Genomic DNA, 18,864 nt, shown 5'->3' on the forward strand with positions numbered 1-18,864 from the left:
CTGGCAAAGAAATAGTGTGTAATTTGCGTATAATTCGTGTATAATGCACACTTGTGCACACCCCTAACTGTTGATTGAAAAGTGGGTATGAAATTTTGGTTCACTTTTAAGCTCAAACTAAGCAATGTAAATGACAAACTTAGTATGTGGAGCCTGGATTAAATGACAATATAAACCATGAGAACAATACTAATATAATATGTACAATGTCACGACAAGAAAGGAATCAGGACTCAATTGCATAACGGTAACCACAAGTTTTATTGATAGAAAGAGGAAGGGCGGCGCCCGCGATCCGGTGCTCGCTGGACCCGGAAAGCAAGCCACTCACAAAACCCGGATTTTGATCCGAATACGGAAGGGGATCTTCCGTAGCGGGAGATGGCGGTGTCAGGGACGGAAAAAAAAGATCGATAGCTGGGACAGGAGAGCAAAAAAGTGGTCGGGATCAAAAACAGGTCGTAAGCTGGGACGGGTGAGCAGACGTGGTCGGAATCACAAACAGGTCATAGCCGGAGACAGACGGGGAGATCAGGAACGGACAAGGGGAAAAATGCGTGCCAAAATGGGACAGGCGGGAGTCACGGTCAAAATTCTTGCCTTGTAACAACAGAGGTTCGCTGACGGACTGACAACCGGAGAGTGACAGGTCAATCAGGTAGCCCGCAGCGGCTGGCGCCAAATGAGCGGGCACAGGTGATGCTAGTCAGTAACCATGACATGCAATGTATTCATTCCATGTGCTTCAAAATCTTATTTATCATTATATACACCAGGGGTGTCAAACAGGCGGCTCGTGGGCCGGATCAGGCCCGCTAGGGGATTGAATCCGGCCCGCGAGACAATGCTGAGAGAAGCGTGAGAGAAAAACGAGCTGCAGGTTGAAATATTTCCACTCGATGTTGCCAAAGCCAGGTGCCTCTCACAAAGACACAGTACTTGTTTTTCTTTCTCTCTCTCTTTTCCTACCTTTTTCTCTCACTCTCTGTCCCTCTCTTTTTCACTCTCTGTGTGTCTCTTTTTCTTTCTTTGTTTTTGAAAAAATATATACTGTACTTTTGCGGGGCTTGGAACGGATTAGCGCATTTACATACAAAATGCATCTCTGCTAAAGAAGTTTTCAGATTACAAAGCTTCTCCCAAAACATATTACATTTGTAAGTAGAGGTACCGCTGTACTTGCATAAATACAATAAAAACCATCCATTCATTAATGCATCAAAAACGGTCCCGAGGTGTCCTCTGCTGGAACAAAACACAATTAAATGTTCGTCCCTGGACAAATATGTGGTCTCGAGTCACCCTCTGCTGGATCAAAGTGGTACTACAAGCATGACCTCTCAACGTCACAACGAAATTCAATACACCCTAATTTAATGAATTAAGGTGCTGTTTGGCGCATAAATCGGGCGACACAAGAATCGATTGTGAAGTTCGTTGCCAATATTTTAATCAACTATTTTGATCGATTTTATTGATTCGTTGTTATAGACCTACTCAAGTGTCCATATCTCATTGTTCCCTAAGATCAAAATTGGAGCGGAGGATAAGTGTTCTGAGAGATTAAAAATCATTGGACAGAAATCAAACAGCAGATTGAAAAAAAAAGCATTTTAAGCACATTGTGCTTGAAGTGTGACTGTGACTCTTTTCAGGACTTTGAAGCTAAATGAGGCTGTTTTTTTTCCCTGCTAGTTCTGTTTGAAGTGTAGGCCAAGTGACGGCGTTTCACTTGAATAGTTGCTGTCGCCAAATCAATCTGTGTGTCTTTGATGTCAGAAATAGCTTGCTTTGTGCCCTTAAAATCAAACATTTGAGAACGTTTCAATTTTTGCTTGCTTTTTTTCCGGACTGACTTTAATCTTAAATATTGATGGCCAGTTCTCACAAGGTCCATTAACTCACTCGGTGCCAAATACGTAATAACATGTCCTCATCTTTAATGAATCAATGGTGCTCATTAAGTTGATCGCAATCTACTCGTGGATCGCAAAGGTAGTATTGGTTGATCACGTGAAAAGGGATTCTGTGCGTTGTCATTTTTGTAATTAGGGCTATATGAATCAAAATGACTCGATTTGGGACTCTGTCATGTTGTGATCAAATTATTATTTCTTTGCAATAGCATCCAAGACAAAAACATTGAAATGAAATTAAACAACTAGTTGGATCCGGCCATCTCTGTCTGTCCCTCACCCCCTCATACACCCACCTCCGGAGGAAAAAGAGCCTATGCAACAAGAACAGTACAAACATGTTCTTTGTACCTTTATCTCTTTGTTTTCTTTGTCCTCACTGTAAAATGTGGACTGGAGTACCACGTCCAATTTCGTTGTCACAATATATTCAACCCATGTTGTAACAATGACAATAAAGGTACATTCTATTCTATTCTATTCTAAAACTGACTTGAATGTTGTCGTCCTATTGACATTTATTTTAAATTTTCCGACTTTCTTTTACAATAAATAGACATAGACAAAAGTTATCAGCAATTAATCACAAGAATTAGGACGTGTTTTATGAATGCTAGGCTGTCCTTAAATCTTCATTTGTTTTAATTGGCTTTTGGTTTGATAAAAGAATGTGGAAAGAAGCATCCATCCATTACCTTCCGCTCATCCGGGGTCAGGTCGCGGGGGCAGCAGCCTTGAGAGGGAATCCAAGATGTCCCTATCCCGAGCAACTTCTTCCAAGTCATCAGACGGGATCCCGAGGCATTCCCAGGCCAGCCTAGAGACATAGTCTCTCCAGTGTGTCCTAAGTCGCCCCCGGAGCCTCCTGCCAGTGGAGGGAGGCGTCCAGGAGGCATGCTTATCAGATGCTCGAGCCACCTTAACTGGCTCCTCTCAATGCGGAGGAGCAGTGGCTCTACATAGAGTACCTCCCGGATGACCGAGCTTTTCACTTTATCTCTAAGGGAGAACCCAGACACCCTGCGGAGGAAACTCATTTCAGCCACTTGTATCCGGGATCATGTTCTTTCGGTTATTACCCACAGTTCATGACCATAGGTGAGGGTAGGAACGTAGATCGACCGGTAGATCGAGAGCTTTGCCTTTCGGCTCAGCTCCCTCTTCACCACGACGGACCGGTACAGGGTCCGAATGACAGCAGACGCTGCACCGACCCGTCTGATCTCTCGTTCCATCCTACCCTCACTCGTGAACAAGACCCCAAGATACTTGAACTCTTCCACTTGGGGCAAGATCTCATCCCCAACCCGGAGGGAGCATGTTACCCTTTTCTCGACTGAGTACCACAGTCTCGGATCTAGAGGTGCTGGTCTTCATCCCGGCCGCTTCACACTCGGCTGCGAATCGCTCCAGAGAGAGCTGAAGATCATGGCCTGAGGAAGCCAACAGCACCACATCATCTGCAAAAGCAGGGATACAATGCTGAGGCCTCTAAACCGGACTCCTTCCCCACCAAGACTGCGCCTAGAAATTCTGTCCATAAAAGTTATGAACAGAATCGGTGACAAAGGGCAATCTCACTGCAAACGAATCCGCCTTACTGCCGGCAATGCGGACCAGCCTCTGGCAACGGGCAGACAGGGACAGCACAGCCCAGATAAGACTATGCGGTACCCCATACTCCCGAAGCATCCCACACAGGGCCTCCCAAGGAACACAGTCAAATGCCTTCTCCAAGTCCACAAAACACATGTAGACCGGATAGGCAAACTCCCATACGCACTCCAGTACCTTGCAGAGGGTGTAGAACTCCACGGCCGAGACGAAAACCACACTGCTCCTGTTGAATCCGAGATTCGACTTCCTGACGGACTCTCCTCTCCAGTACCCCTGAATGGACCTTACCAGGGAGGCTGTGAAGTGTGATTCCTCTGTGGTTGGAACACACTCTCCGGTCCCCCTTCTTGAAAAGGGGAACCACCACCCCAGTCTGCCAGTCCAGAGGCACTGTCCCCGATGTCCACGCGAAGTTGCAGAGGCTTGTCAAGTGTTGTGTGAAAAAAACATTTAAAATAATTTGATGTTTTGCATTTTTTGTGGAAAGCAGCTCATTTTGACTTGCAGAAAAAGTCTTAGCACACCAGGTCTACACTTTTGGGGGTTTAAAATTGTTTGTTCACGGAAATTCTCCAGAAACTAATTTTATCTGGTTTTGACTATTTGCATGTCGTATCCCTAATCTTAGAAACATTTTTTAAGACGAATCTATGTTTTGTTGGATTTTGTGTAAGTTAAAACACATTTTGCATGTCTTGCAAGTAAAAATCCCAAATCTTGATCATGCTTCTTCTAAAAAATATCCTCCGGTGAAGGAGTTAAGGACGCATCCGTTTGCACATTTTCACAAAATGTATGCGATATTCAGGGTTGGGTAGGGTTACTTTAACTGGATTACTTTCAACTACTTTTGGATTACTCCAATACCAAATATGCTAATAAAAGAGGGAGGCAGTGGCTCAGGAGGTAGAGCGCTCGTCTTGGGATCAAGAGATCGCAGTTCAAATCCTGGCTCCTCTGTGTTACATGTCCAAGTGGCCTTGGGTAAGACACTGAACCCCTAACGCCCCCAATAAGCAGGTTAGCGATGAATCGATATTATTAAGAAAATATTGTTTGCCTTGCCAAATCAATGTTGGACCAGACTTGACATTAGATTAACTGAGAAAAGACAAAATAAACTAAATATGAATAAAATGATGACTCACAAAACGTGGTAAGCTTTCTCTCCTAGCTTTGATCTCTTTGATCTCCGGCAAAACTAACATAAAATGCGACAGAAACAAAATGAAAATAAATCCAAACAGCTAGCCAACATCATTTTTGCCGTTCCATGTATTCCGTTACTCCCCGAGCCTGCACAAAATTTAGTAATTTTATTCATATTTAGTTTCTTTTGTCTTTAATTAGCATATTTGGTATTGGAGTAATCCAAAAGTAATTGAAAGTAATCAAGTTAAAGTAACCCTACCCAACCCTGGCGATATTGTTAATGTGGACTACTTGAGTCAAGTGGACGACAGCTAGCGAAGAGCGACTGTAGCAGTCTCCGTCTTCGCTTAGTGTCCATTATCAAAAAGCACAAACAGATGGACTCGAATGAGTACCGCCGGTACCATTTGTTTACAAAGAGCCGTTTAATGAGCGTGAATGTTACCGTTTAGCTTGTTGTTACAGGGCAGCCAACAGTTTAGAAACTACAGGAAAAAAAATAACCAGAAGTCAAACAAAGTTCATTGATTAGATTTAAATGGATTTCAGGTTCATTGCGGAATTGTACCTCAAAGTTCTTATTAGTAGAGTTAAGGTTTTGGGCAGGGGTCAGGAAACGTATTGCTAATGAGCTAGGTAAGGCTTTTTTCAAGAGTATATCTGGCTCAGAGATAAAACAATGGTCATGCTCAACTTCTCTAAAACTTCCCAATCCTAGTTTTTATGAAACTGGAGCTTCTTAGAAACAAGCATGATTTAGTCGAGAATATATAGGGAGAAATCCTAACTACAATTTACAGTCATTGTGTCAAACTAACAGACCCCATTTTGGCTCCAAGTCTTCATTGAAACCTGTATATGTAAGCTAATCTAACAATGTATGTTCACTGTGGGGATACTATGAGAAGAAAAATACACATACAGTGGCTTGCGAAACTATTTGGCCCCCTTGAACTGTAATTTCTTGTGAAGCATCAACAATAAGTGGGTCACAATCATGAAGTGGAACACACTTTATTGGATATTTTTAACCTTTTTAACAAATAAAGAACTAAAAACTGAGTGTGCAAAATGATTCAGCCCCTTTACTTTCAGTGCAGCAAACTCTGTCCAGATGTTCAGCGAGGATCTCTGAATGATTCAATGTTGATCTAAATGACTAACGATGATAAATGGAATCCACCTGTGTGTAATCAAGTCTCTGTATAAATGCACCTGCACTGTGAAAGTCTCAGAGGTCTGTTTAAAGCGCACAGAGGATCATGAAGAACGAGGAACACACCAGGCAGGTCAGAGATACTGTTGTGGAGAGGTTTAAAGCTGGATTTGGATACAAAAAGATTTCCCAAGCTTTTAACATCCCAAGGAGCACTGTGCAAGCAATAATATTGAAATGGAAGGAGTATCAGACCACTTCAAATCTACCAATATCTGGCCATTCCCTTAAACTTTCAGCTCATACAAGGACAAAACTGATCAGAGATGCAGCCAAGAGGCCCAAGATCACTCTGGATGAACGGCAGAGGTCTACAGGTGAGGTGGGAGAATCTGTCCATAGGACAACAATCACTCGTATACTGCAAAAATCTGGCAAGAAGGAAGCCATTACTTAAAGGTATCCATAAAAGGTGTTGTTTAAATTTTTTCCACAAGCCACCCTGGGAGACACAACAAACTTGTGGAGGAAGGTGCTCTGGTCCGATGAGACAAAAAAATCGAACTTTTTGGCAACAATGCAAGACGTTATGCTTGGCGTAAAAGCAGCACAGCTCATCACCCTCAACACACCATCCCCACAGTCAAACATGGTGGTGGCAGTATCATGGTTCGCGCCTGCTTTTCTTCAGCAGGGACGGGGTAGATGGTTAAAATTGATGGGAAGATGGATGGAGCCAAATACAGGACCGTTCTGGAAGAAAACATGATGGAGTCCGCAAAAGACCTGAGACTGAGATTTGTCTTCTAACAAGACAATGATCCAAAACAAAGCAAAAGCTAATGGAATGGTTCATGAAAAATCATATCAAGGTTTTAGAATGGCCAAGTCAAAGTCCAGACCTCAATCCAACTTAGAATCTGCGGAAAGACCTGAAAACTGCTGTTCACAAAAACTTTCCATCCAACGTCACTGAGCTTGACCTGTTTTGCAAGGAGGAATGGGCAAAAATATCAGTTTCTCGATGTGTAAAACTCATAGAGGCATACCTCAAGAGACTTGCAGATGTCATCGCAGCACAAGGTAGCGCTACAAAGTATGAACTCAATGGGGCTGAATCATTTTGCACACCCACTTTTTCGTTTTTTATTTGTTAAAAAAGTTTAAAATATCCAATAAAGTGTGTTCCACTTCATGATTGTGTCCCACTTAGTGTTGATGCTTCACAAGAAATTACAGTTTTATATCTTGATGTTTGAAGTCTGAAATGTGGCAAAAGGTCACAAAGTTCAAGAGGGCCAAATAGTTTCGCAAGCCACTGTAACAAAATGCAAACACCTGAAAATGCCAGCGAAGCAGAGAGAGCAATTTGAGTTGGTGCGCGGTAGGGGTAGTCGGATCCTTCTTGTTTGCAGTATTTTGCAACCATTATTTATAACAAAAATGGCGGCCATAATAACCTTCAACCATCTGGAATAATTGTGGTAGGGAGACACATTTTAATTGGAATATTAGTTGATATGGGACACAAGCTTATTAGATAGATAGATAGATAGAGAGCAAAATAGATAGAGATAGATAGATAGAGATGGATAGATAGAGAAAGATAGAGAGAGAGAGAGAGAGAGAGAAAGAGATAGATAGATACTTTATTCATCCCAGTAGGGAAATTCACACTTCCAGCAGTATCCTTGTGTTGATAAATAAAACAATAAAATAAAAGAAATAGAATACAGAAATGGGCAGCACGGCGGCGCAGTGGTTAGCGCTTGTGCGGCACAGTTCATGTCATGGGAACCTGTCATGGGTTCAAATCCAGCTCCAGACTTCCTGTGCGGAGTTTGTATGTTCTCCCCGTGCTTGCGTGCGTTTCCTCCGGGCACTCCGGTGTCCTCCCACATTCCAAAAACATGCATGTCAGGTGAATTGGCCGGTCCAAATTGTCCCTAGGTGTGATTGAGCGAGTGAGTTGTCTGTCCCCGTGTGCCCTGCGATTGGCCGGCAACCAGTTCAGGGTGTCCCCTGCCCACTGCCCAATGATTGCTGGGATGGGCTCCAGCACCCCCGCGACCCTACTGAGGATAAGCGGTGTAGCTAATGAGATGAGATGAGAATACAGAAATACCCAATATAATGTAAATATATATATATATATATATATATATATATATATATATATATATATATATATATATATATATATATACCACAGCCATATTCCCCTAGTGGGGGGTGGCTAGAGTAATTTCTGACTCTTTTTAGAGGAGGGGATTCCCAGCCCCCTCGCTCAACCCAACTGAGGTGTTGGGAGTCATTAGGTGACCAAACCCCCAATTCCAACCCCTAATGCTGAACGCCAAGCAGAAAGGCAACGGTACCAATGTTTAAGTCTTAGGCATGACTTGGCCGAGGCTTGAACCACAACCTCCCAGTCTCGGGGCGGGCGCCATACCCCCAAGGCCACCAAGCTGGTTATATGTGTATAACCATAATGTGTATAATGTGTAGACATAGAGTATTTAAATAGTGCTACATAAAATACACACTGTAATAAGAATAGGGTAATATGCAAATGTGGGGGTGGGGTTTAATGTGGGCTTTTACTCCCCCGGATGAAGTTCAAGAGCCTCATGGCATGAGGAAGAAATGATCTCCTCAGTCTGTCCGTGGAACAAGACTGTTTGGAGCTGATGCTGTGTAGTGGATGTGATGAATTGTTTTTATTTTATCAAATCATCAATAAAATGTGCTGAAGAATTATGTTTGGCTGTTTGGTTGAATTGTGTCTTAGAATATACGGTGTGGCTCTCCAAAATGAAATGAAATATTTAGCTATCATGGCTCTTTAAGCCATAAAAGTTCCAGACCCTTGCGTTAGGGTTTAGGTCAGGAGTTAGCGGAACCGGGGTAAGGTTATTAGGTATGTGAGGGCTTTTTGAAAGGGTGATGTGTCGGCCATCTTACGAAACCTTTGCGCTTGTCACTCAAGTAGCATAAAATCCATTTCTAAATCTTGCCATCGTTTACAGGAGCGGTAGCGACGCCTCCACTCCGCTCGGCCTCATTACGTTTCATTTTCCATTTGATCTGCCCTGCAGTGGGCCATTTAGTCGGCGTGAACGGGTAACTGATAAGCTAATCCGCCCGTGATTTATGTGGCAGGCAAAGTGAGGACTTAACTCAGCCCTGGAATGCATTGATTACTGGCATGGTTAATTGGCGAAGGCTTGCTGCTACATCAAGATGAGCTTATTGGAAATGTCTAATCAACTTATCCATTTGCATTCATAATGGATGCTGACTATTCTGCACAATTTTGACTGCTACACGCTCACGCACGACCATATACACAGTGTTCATTTTATCTGTGAAAAGCGATGTGTCCTGGGGACTCGCATGCTCAAAAATCTATGGGTCCCAACCAATGTTCCCTCTAATTTTGCAGGGGTCTGAGCGTTCACACAAAGTCGGTGAGCAGCTTGAAACAACAGTGAGCCACCAAAATCCCAAGTGTGGCAAGATAATTCATGATCAAACATGTCCAAAACTTGACATCAAGTTACATTTTGCTGAGTTTCCGGCAATGCAAAATTATTTTTCTCTTTTGAATGAATTGACTCATGTACTATTGCAAAGGTTGTACGGCCTACAAACGTCGTTTGTTCTTACAATTCTTTCACAAGATATCCATTTCTTTTTATTTCCTGATATATTTTGTCGCATAATATTAACATTTTTGGGGGCTTATTGAGTCAGTTGTAACTGTACTTAATCACATTTTTTAGTGGAAGTACATTGTTGGCAACAAGATTCACTTGATAAAATGGGAAATTATTTGAATGCAACACAAACTTTTTCTTTTTTTCTGTGTTGTTTTTTCTACTTTTTTTTTAATTACTTAAAAAAAACTCATTGTGTTTATTTTTTCCAAGCTGTTCCTTTTTTCTTTTTATTCTCTATTTATTTTTTTCCTACATTTCTTTCTTTTCTTTTTTCTGGCTTTTTTCTAAATTTTTCCTTCTTTTTTTCTCTTCCTTTTGTTTCTTTTTTTCTCAGCTTTTCACTACTTTTTCATTTTGGTATTTTTTTCTTTTTTGTTCTATTCCCCCCTTCCTTTAAGTCATTTTGTGCATAATTTTACATAATATTTGGTCATGTTGGGATTAAAGAAGCAAAAAACAACCCGAAGAGCCGTTTAGGACCCGAAAGAGCCGGTTCCTTTTATTCAGCTGAGCCGAAGAAGCCGGTTCCCCGACAAACTCTACTAACTTTACTCAACTTCGTTCTCCTTCGACTCGACTTCAAAATACCGCATTTAGGACACAACGTCAGGGGAACCCGTGTATTTTTACCTTCATGCACTGTAACTTTGACTTGAGTCGCTTCTTAATTAGTAATTTTGAGCACTCATTTTTGTGCGCTGGCTAGATTTTCTTGTGCGCAGAGAATGTGCGAGCAGTGCGCAATTGTGCACGCACGCAGCTTAGAGGGATCACTGGTCCCAACAGAGATGTATGGGTCCCCAAAATTTAGTGTTATCGAGGTTGACATTGTTAATCGGCGACAAATATATAATATAAATCTATATATTCATTCAGTCTTAATCATCACAGTATATTGGTAATACAAATCAGTTATCACTTCAAGATTTTTCAGTTCACAACAATATTGTACATTATACAAAATATTATTGCTGAAATAATTATATTGATCTATATTTTCATTTAGTTTTAATCATCACAGTTAATTGCTAATACAAAGCAGTTATCACTTCAGATTTTTCAGTTCACAATATTGTACATTATACAAAATAATATTGCTGAAATATTAGTCTATACTGTATATTCGTGCAGTTTTAATCATCACAGTTAATTGGTAATACAAAGCAAGTTATCACTTCAGATTTTCCAATTCATATATTCTTTGTGGTTTGCTGTCCCGCCACAGTTGTAATGCCTTCTCAAGGTCCAATCCATTATCATCCTCCTCATAGCGTCACCAGGAATATAATTGAGTCCATTTTGGCAGAAAAGTCCTCGCTAAGAGTATTCTTTTGTTTGTTTTCTTTCGTCGAAACGTTGGCTTTAACACACGTGTTTTCCTTGCCTACGCGCACTTCTGAAGAATTTCTCCGCTGTTTCTTCGTGCCGGAATTATTGCCGTTGCTATCACTTTCTGCATTAAGTTTCAACTTATTACTGACACTGAAGAAATTACTAATTTTGTGTTGATTTTCACCTAATATTAACTTTTTTCGGAGGCATACTTAGCCTTCACCTTCCCTCGACGACAACCACCACAACAATGACGTAATCTCGAAACAACGAGATCTCGTTTGCGTGTAGACGAAAACTCCAACCGCGAGACCAAAACAATAATAGCGGATCTGCCTGACGAAAAGTTTGGAGTGCGGTAAATCTTTGTTTAAAAAAAATGTAATCGGGTAAAAATGACATTTTTGTGTCTTGACATTATGCGTCCCCAGCAAAAATGATGCGTCTAGGAGGCAGGGACGCGGGCAAACGAGAACACTGCATACAGTGGTATATTACAGGGTTTTTGCTGACGATTGAAGTCGAGAAAACGAGAGCTTACGCACGCTTAAATATGAGATGTCGGCGAGAGCTCCAGGGAGTTTCGGGATTGTGTCGCAGAATTATCTGCTGCGCTTAGTGTGAAGAGGTTTTATTTGATGCAGATGTCTGACACTTCCGGTCAGAGTTCACACGCCGGACGATGACATGGAAAGCTCATAAAACTAACAGAAGATACTTCCTTCGGAGAGGCAAAAGAAGAAAGAGAGGAGATGTCTTAAAGATCACTGCTTTCATGAAATTGAAATGAGTTTGCGAAACCCTCCTAACCTTTTCTTAGGGTGTAATTGTGAATATCATTTGAAAAGGAGACTATTGGAATCAAAGAGGCACTGTGTGAAGGAAACCTTTCTGTTGCAGGTACTGCAGCTTCTTTTTCCATTTAAAAATTGTGGATAAGATATTGATCCGAATGAACCCACATTAAAGTTTTGGGGGTGTACTTAATGTAACTGTCATGATTACTGATGTGACTCAGCCTTGCCCACTCCTTTGGCGCCAACTGCCTCGGACGGATTGTCTCCCGATCAGTACTTGTCCGTCTGTGAACCTTTTTTTACCCTGACTCCTACCTGTCCCATTTTTTGCTCCCGTCTGTTCCCCAGCTTCGACCTGTTTTTGATCCTGACCACGTCTACCCTCCCGTCCCGGCTTTCGACCTCTTTTGTCCCCGACCACGTCTTTTCTTCTATTCCGGCTTACAACTCGCTTTTGACCGTGACCATATTTTTGCTCTCCTATACCAGCTACTGACCCGTTTTTTTTTTCCATCGCTCGCCACTTCCACGTTTGGAGCGCAATCCAAGTATCAGAGCGACCTGCTTCCCGCGCAATGTTCCCTCTAAGCTGCGCGTATGCGCAATTGCGCACTACCCAGAGCTTTTCTGCGCACAAGAAAATCTAGCCAGCTCAAAATTGCTAATTAAGAAGCGAATTAAGTCAAAGTTACAGTGCATGAAAGTAAAAATACACGGGTTCCCCTGACGCTGTCTTCTAAATCCGGTATTTTGAGGTCAAGGTCGAAGTAGAATGAAGTTGAGTAAAGTCAGTAGAGTTTTTCGAGAACCGGCTTCTTCGGCTCGGCTCACTAAAAAGAACCGGCTCTTTCGGGTCCCAAACGGCTCTTCAGGTTATTTTTGCTTCTTTAATCCTTACATGACCAAATATTACGTAAAATTATACACAAAATGACATAAAGGAAGGAGGGGGTAGAGCAAATAAAAAAATACCAAAATGAAAAAGTAGTGAAAAGCTGAGAAATAAAGAAACAAAAGAAAGAGAGAAAAGAGAAAAAAAGAGCAGGAAAAGAAAAATCAGAAAAAAGCCAGAAGAAAAGAAAGAAACAAAAAAAAGGAAAAAAGTAAATAGAGAACAAAAAAGCAAGAAAAAAGTAACAGCTAGGAAAAAATAAACACGAGATTTTTTAAAAAAGGAATTAAAAAAAACGAGAAAAAAACGGAAGAAGAAAAAGTTTGTGTTGCATTCAAATAATTTGCAATTATTTCAAGTCAATCTTGTTGCCAACATTGTACTTCCACTACAAAATGTGATCAAATACAGTTCTCTATCGTGCAACCGACTAAACAAGTCCCCCAAAATGTTAGTATTATGCAACAAAAGATACCAGGAAAAAAAAGAAATGGAAATCTTGTGAAAGAATTGTAAAAGTAAACGACGTTTGTAGGCAGTACAACCTTTGCAATCGTACATGAGTCAATTCATTCAAAAGTGAAAAATATTTTGCATTGCCGGAAACTTTTTGTTTTGTTCTAAAAACAAAAAGTGTCAAAATCTAAAAATATATTTTTTTGGTTTGTTTTATTTTTGAAACTATTTAAAAGGCTACGCTGCTGCTGATCATGCAGTATCAAGCCTCTGGGATGGATTTCAGTACGTATTTGTCCACACATTGAGGAGCCCCCACTTTGTCATGTTTGCTTTCTCTATTCAGTGATTGAGAGAGTGACATCGTGTGATCATGTGACTGGAAACATCGAGCCCTAAAATGTTCTTGCAGAGTAAATGCAACGTCCATGAATAAGTTGAGTGCTCTTGCAATAAAACATTATTTTGCAAGCAAAGTGTCCTCTTGTTTATGGGAAGCATTGTTTAGATATTGGAGGTAAACAAATGGGGAAAAAAAGCACCAAAGTGAAAGTTCCCCTGGAAATGCATCCTTTCACAAAAAGCCGATTTTCTTAGACGTTTTCTTGGTCATTAGTATTTTCAAGAAACTTAGCAATGTTCAACTGTTGTTTACTAAACAATGGTAAAAGCTAGAAACATACATGTTTCTAATGAAGGATAAAGGTTCTAGCTCTTTCGATATATCCTTTGCCTACTGTATCTAGCTACAAAACGACATTTTCTGTAGGCCTTTAAAAATGACTCAAAATGGCAAATATTGGCTGACAGCCGCACTTCCCATTTGAGACAAAATGTCTGGCATTGAATGAGTCAAGTACAAATATATTTTGGTTTTAATTCAAAAAGGGGTTTGTACAAAACTTTACGTTTTTCGTCATTTTCTTTGGTCCATTACGGCTTTTTTAATAATTTGGGTTGCCAATCCCTAGCTTAACTCATTCGAGAGCCAATGTTCTCATGACCTTACTTGCGGACTTTTACAAAATGAATCATTCTCCTTGTCTCCCACGCAGCTCTTTTGGAGGTTGCACTGGCCGGCAGTGACTGCTTACTGGCCGGAGACTTGTGTTCGAGCGACGATACCTGCAGCCCGCGCCTGAGAACACTTCGCCAATGCGTGGCGGGCAACGGCAGCATGAAGTTGGGCCCCGGAGCCAGGAGCCAGTGCGCCAATGCTGTGTCTGCCCTGCTTTCCAGCCCTTTGCATGGCTGCCAGTGTAAACGGGGCATGAAGAAGGAGAAGAACTGCCTGAGCATCTACTGGAGCCTCCATCAGTCCATCATTCATGGTTTGTTCTTGAATAATGTTGTAAAAATTGCTTTTGAGAAACATACACTTGAACAGGGGTTGGGAGCGTATGGCTCGCGAACCAGGGTTGGCCCTTTTCATGGGTTTATCTGACTCAGATATAAAATTCACTCTTTAATGAATTTAGTCCGGGAGTGAAATTGTAGAAGACCTACACAAACATGGGGAGAGTCCATGTTAAAAGATCACAAATAAACTTGACTCATGTTAAGGTTTTTGAATTTTTCCTTGCCCTCATTTAGGTTTTACATCTGGGGATGGTGTCATAATAGTCTGTAGTTTGCAATAGTCTGTGCAGCCCTTTGAGACTCCTTGTGATTAAGGGCGTCACAAATAAACAGGGTTGGGTAGGGTTACTTTAACTTGATTACTTTCAATTACTTTTGGATTACTCCAATACCAAATATGCCAATAAAAGACAAAAGAAACTAAATATGAAACAAATTGTGACTCACAACACGTGGTAAGCTTTCTCTCCTGGCTTTGATCTCTTTGATCTCCGGCAAAACCAACATAAAATGCGACAGAAACAAAATTAAAATAAATCCAAACAGCTTGCCAACATCATTTTTGCCATTCCACGTATTCCGTTTCTCCCCAAGGCTGCACAAAATTTAGTCATTTTATTCATATTTAGTTTCTTTTGTCTTTTATTAGCATATTTGGTATTGGAGTAATCCAAAAGTAATTGAAAGTAATCAAGTTAAAGTAACCCTACCCAACCCTGCAAATAAACTTGACGATGAATGAATGAATGAATGAATGCATTAATGAAACAATGAATATTCAAATCACACATTTTTGTCAGCCAAGGTAATTCAGTATTAGTTTGTCATCAGCGGAAACTACTGTGTCAGGGAGTTAAACTGACATTTTATAGCAATAATAGTATGTGTTCTAAGGAAAAAAATAAACACAAGTAAAGAAAGATTTTATATATATATGTACATTACAGTGTACAGTATGTCACACAAGAGAGTACACTGCGCAATTTCTGCAAAGTTTGCATCATAATGTTTAATTTAACAACACTTAAGAAACATCGCTTTGACACAATGAAAAGTAGTCTGTGTAAAGCTTACAGTATATAAGAGTGTACATTTATATTTACCCTCAAAAAACGGCAAATATAGTCACCCCTCTCGATGGAAGTGACCCGGGTAGGTAGATAGATAGTAGCTAAACCCCTGGTAACAAAAGTGGGTACACTCTTCACTATTTTGTGAGGCCACCATGATTTTGCAAACCCACCTAAATCCTCCTGGCCATGGATTTCACCAGAGCTTTACAAATTCCCACAGAAATGCGCTTCCACTCCTCCATGACAACATTAATGAGCTGTGGTATATTCAAAATCTTGTGCTTCTCCACCTTCCGCTTGAGAATGCCCCAAAGATGTTGTATTGGATTTAGCTCTGGAAACATGCTTGGCCAGTTCATCCCCTTTACCCCTTTAAAAAGCCCTGGTTATCTTAGAAGTATATTTGGAGTCATTGTCAGGCTGGAAAATCGTCCTGCAACCCAGTTACTGAAGGGAGGGAATCATTCTCTGCTCCAGTATTCCACAATACGGACTGGAGTTTATATTTCTCCTAATAAAATGCAACTCCTTAATTCCAGTTGCACTCATTCAATCCCAAACCATGACATTCGCAACACAATGCATGACGTTAGGCACGAAACAAACATGTTTGTACCCCTCACATAGTTGCTGCCACACATATTTCACACCATCCGAGCCCTCCAAAAATGATATTTGTTTCATTAGACCAGAGGATATCTTTCCAGTATGCAATGACCTTTGTTGACACACTTCTTTTCATTGCCTCAAAGTGATGCTTCTTCAGTGATGTTCCATTAAACGGTATAGTGAAATCTCGGCAGGAATGTGAAATGTGTACGCACTTTTGTGACATACTGTACATATAAAATTTCCCCATAGAAAATAAGTAAGTCTTCAGTTAATATTGTGCAATCACTTGGACGAATTGCAGGCAAATTACATCTCCTTCCTCCCTCAGGACTCAACTTGGTGGAGAGTTATCCTTATGAGACGGTGCAGAGGGATTACGACTACGTCCGTTTGGCCTCTATCACAGCAGGCAAGTCAACTGACCTTCATTAACTTTCATGTTTCTACTTTTCAACCCTTCGGGGTGCGCTTGGATTTTCCCTGACAGCTGGCCCGAGGCAAAGACAGGCTCGTTTTGTTCTGAAGACAGCTTCACTATTTATCTCAACGAAATTCCTGCATCCGAATTGATACCTTTGTCCACACACTGTGATACTATAACACAACCCATGAGTGGAAATGGGATCTTACTGCTGAGGCGGCAAAATGTAATCACAGTGTTTACTTTTAAGAATTACGAGGACTTTGCTGAATCATAAAATTAAATGGACCTTTAAATCTGATTGATATTGAACTTAAATAGAAGCTAACTTTAATAAGAAAAAAGTTTTTTGACTCTTTGTATTAATTCAACTTCAGCAATCCCTTTTCAGGGGGTTGTGTGCCAAAAATGACCCAAGATAGTCAGAATCGCAAAGTAGAAACCTTTATTTACTTATTTATTAAATAATATGTTGAAACAAAAGAACAAAAAAGATCTCAATCGGTACAGATTGGTGACAGCAATTCAAGTCTTATAAACATTAGCAGGGGAGCCCCTCAAGGGTCTGTGTTAAGACCTTTATTGGTTGTATTGTGTGTAAATGTCTTATTTAATGTATCATCGAAATTAAAATAAATCGCATTTGCTGACTTCACTACAACATTAGGCTAGGATACAAATCAAATCAAATTTCTTTGTGAATCACTTTTCAGGAAATAAATACCCACGCGAAATGCTGTTTAAAAACATTCACTGTACAACAGGACAATGAAACCCCCTACCAACAACCCGAAACATCTGATACACAGACGCACAAAATGATTGAAATACAGTAAAAACAAAAACAAAAATCGTACTATAAATAATATATGATATTTGGCAAGGCACAGACTAATCATGTGAGGAAAGTGACCTGAGAGTGGCTTATCCACACTGATAGGGATGGCAGCAGACGGCCTAGGGATTTTCAGACAGTGACTCTGACCCAGAGTGATTACTATTACTGTTGTCTTTTTTTTGTTGCTGCGCTGAAATATAACGCAAAAACTATCTACCCTGGTCATATCCCTCGAGGGGTGACTGACAGCAAGACAAACACATACAAAAACGAAAAAAAAGTAAATTTTTGGACCATGGCCAACCCAAATGCCCAAACACCCAAACAAGTTAAGCACCTCGGCACCTAAGTTGGTCAGGCTTTTGTCCCTCCAGATGAAACGGGACACGAGAAAGCGGCCGTGTCACTTGGGTCAGGGTGACACAACACACTCTTCTGTTCAACAGCAGGTCTCGACAGCTTTCACTGGTTTACCCCTGCCGCATCATAGAATGCGTCCAAACATCCAACTATCCTTTCACAACACCTCTCCATTCATTCCTATCACCAACAAGAGCTTTAGCTTCCACTATATTGAGACCTCTTCCCTCAATCGCGGCCTTCCGCTTGGTCTCCTTCCATTTACTTCTGCTCTGTAGATCATCTTCAACATTCGCTCTTCATCCATCCTCTCCATGTGTCCAAACCACCCAAGTACTCTTTCATCCACACGCTTGCTCAGTTCCACTACTACTCCAGTTCTGTCTCTCACAATTTCATTTCTCAATCTATCCAATCCTGCCACTACTAACATAATCCTCAAACACTTCATCTCAAAAACATTTAATTTCCTTCTTAAAACGCCATAAACAAACAAACAACCCTGTTTACAGGCTTAAGCATTTGTTTAACAAATAAAAGTACTGTACTTTATAAAGGTTATTTTGTTTTTAAATAACTGTCCATTAGGGTGGTCCTTAGTTTTCGACTTTTAAAATTGCATGCTCTGACCCCTTGAATATATTCCAATATATACAAAACGTAATTAGGCAAAGTTTCATCAAAATCAAAGGATATTTAGAGGTCGCTCAAGGCCTCTGAAATTTTGGTATGAAAAATAAGGATTTTTCGCACATTATATCAGACCTAGTGTACAAAGTTACTTGTAACTTTTCTTGTGTTACAATTATAAGCAATGGACTGAAATTGGATGTTCTAAAACGCCGTACACATAGGGTTAAGATTTCCGTTTTTTCTCGAAAATTGCCAAAATTTTACCATTTTGGGAAATTTCAAAGTCGTTGAGCTACCTCTAAATATTATCCAAATTGTTCAAAATTGCACACAGTGTGTTTTTATCGATATAAGAACATATGCGGGGGGTCAGAGCCCAATATTTAAAAAAAAAAACATTTCGACCCCCATTAAGGACCACCCTACTGTCCATTTTAAAAATAACAGGCTGCTATATTGCACGTTCGATTTAGGAGACTATCCACTGTTCTACTTTATATTTTTCATATTTATATATGTTATGTTATG

At 40.6% G+C, this 18,864-nt stretch overlaps 1 protein-coding gene across 1 annotated transcript in view; it reads left to right on the forward strand.

Moving 5' to 3' along the window:
• Window positions 1–18,864, forward strand: part of gfra4b (GDNF family receptor alpha 4b) — a 101,798-nt gene that overhangs the window by 60,518 nt on the left and 22,416 nt on the right. Inside the window, exons 2-3 of the mRNA XM_088343561.1 lie at window positions 14,096–14,371; window positions 16,413–16,493. Of these exons, the coding sequence (XP_088199687.1) occupies window positions 14,096–14,371; window positions 16,413–16,493 (357 nt within the window). The remainder of the gene's footprint in view (window positions 1–14,095; window positions 14,372–16,412; window positions 16,494–18,864) is intronic.

The sequence above is a fragment of the Urocampus carinirostris genome, chromosome 9 (assembly GCF_059441175.1).
Source record: "Urocampus carinirostris isolate Australia breed hairy pipefish chromosome 9, RoL_Ucar_1.0, whole genome shotgun sequence".
In the NCBI taxonomy this organism is placed as follows: Eukaryota; Metazoa; Chordata; class Actinopteri; order Syngnathiformes; family Syngnathidae; genus Urocampus; species Urocampus carinirostris.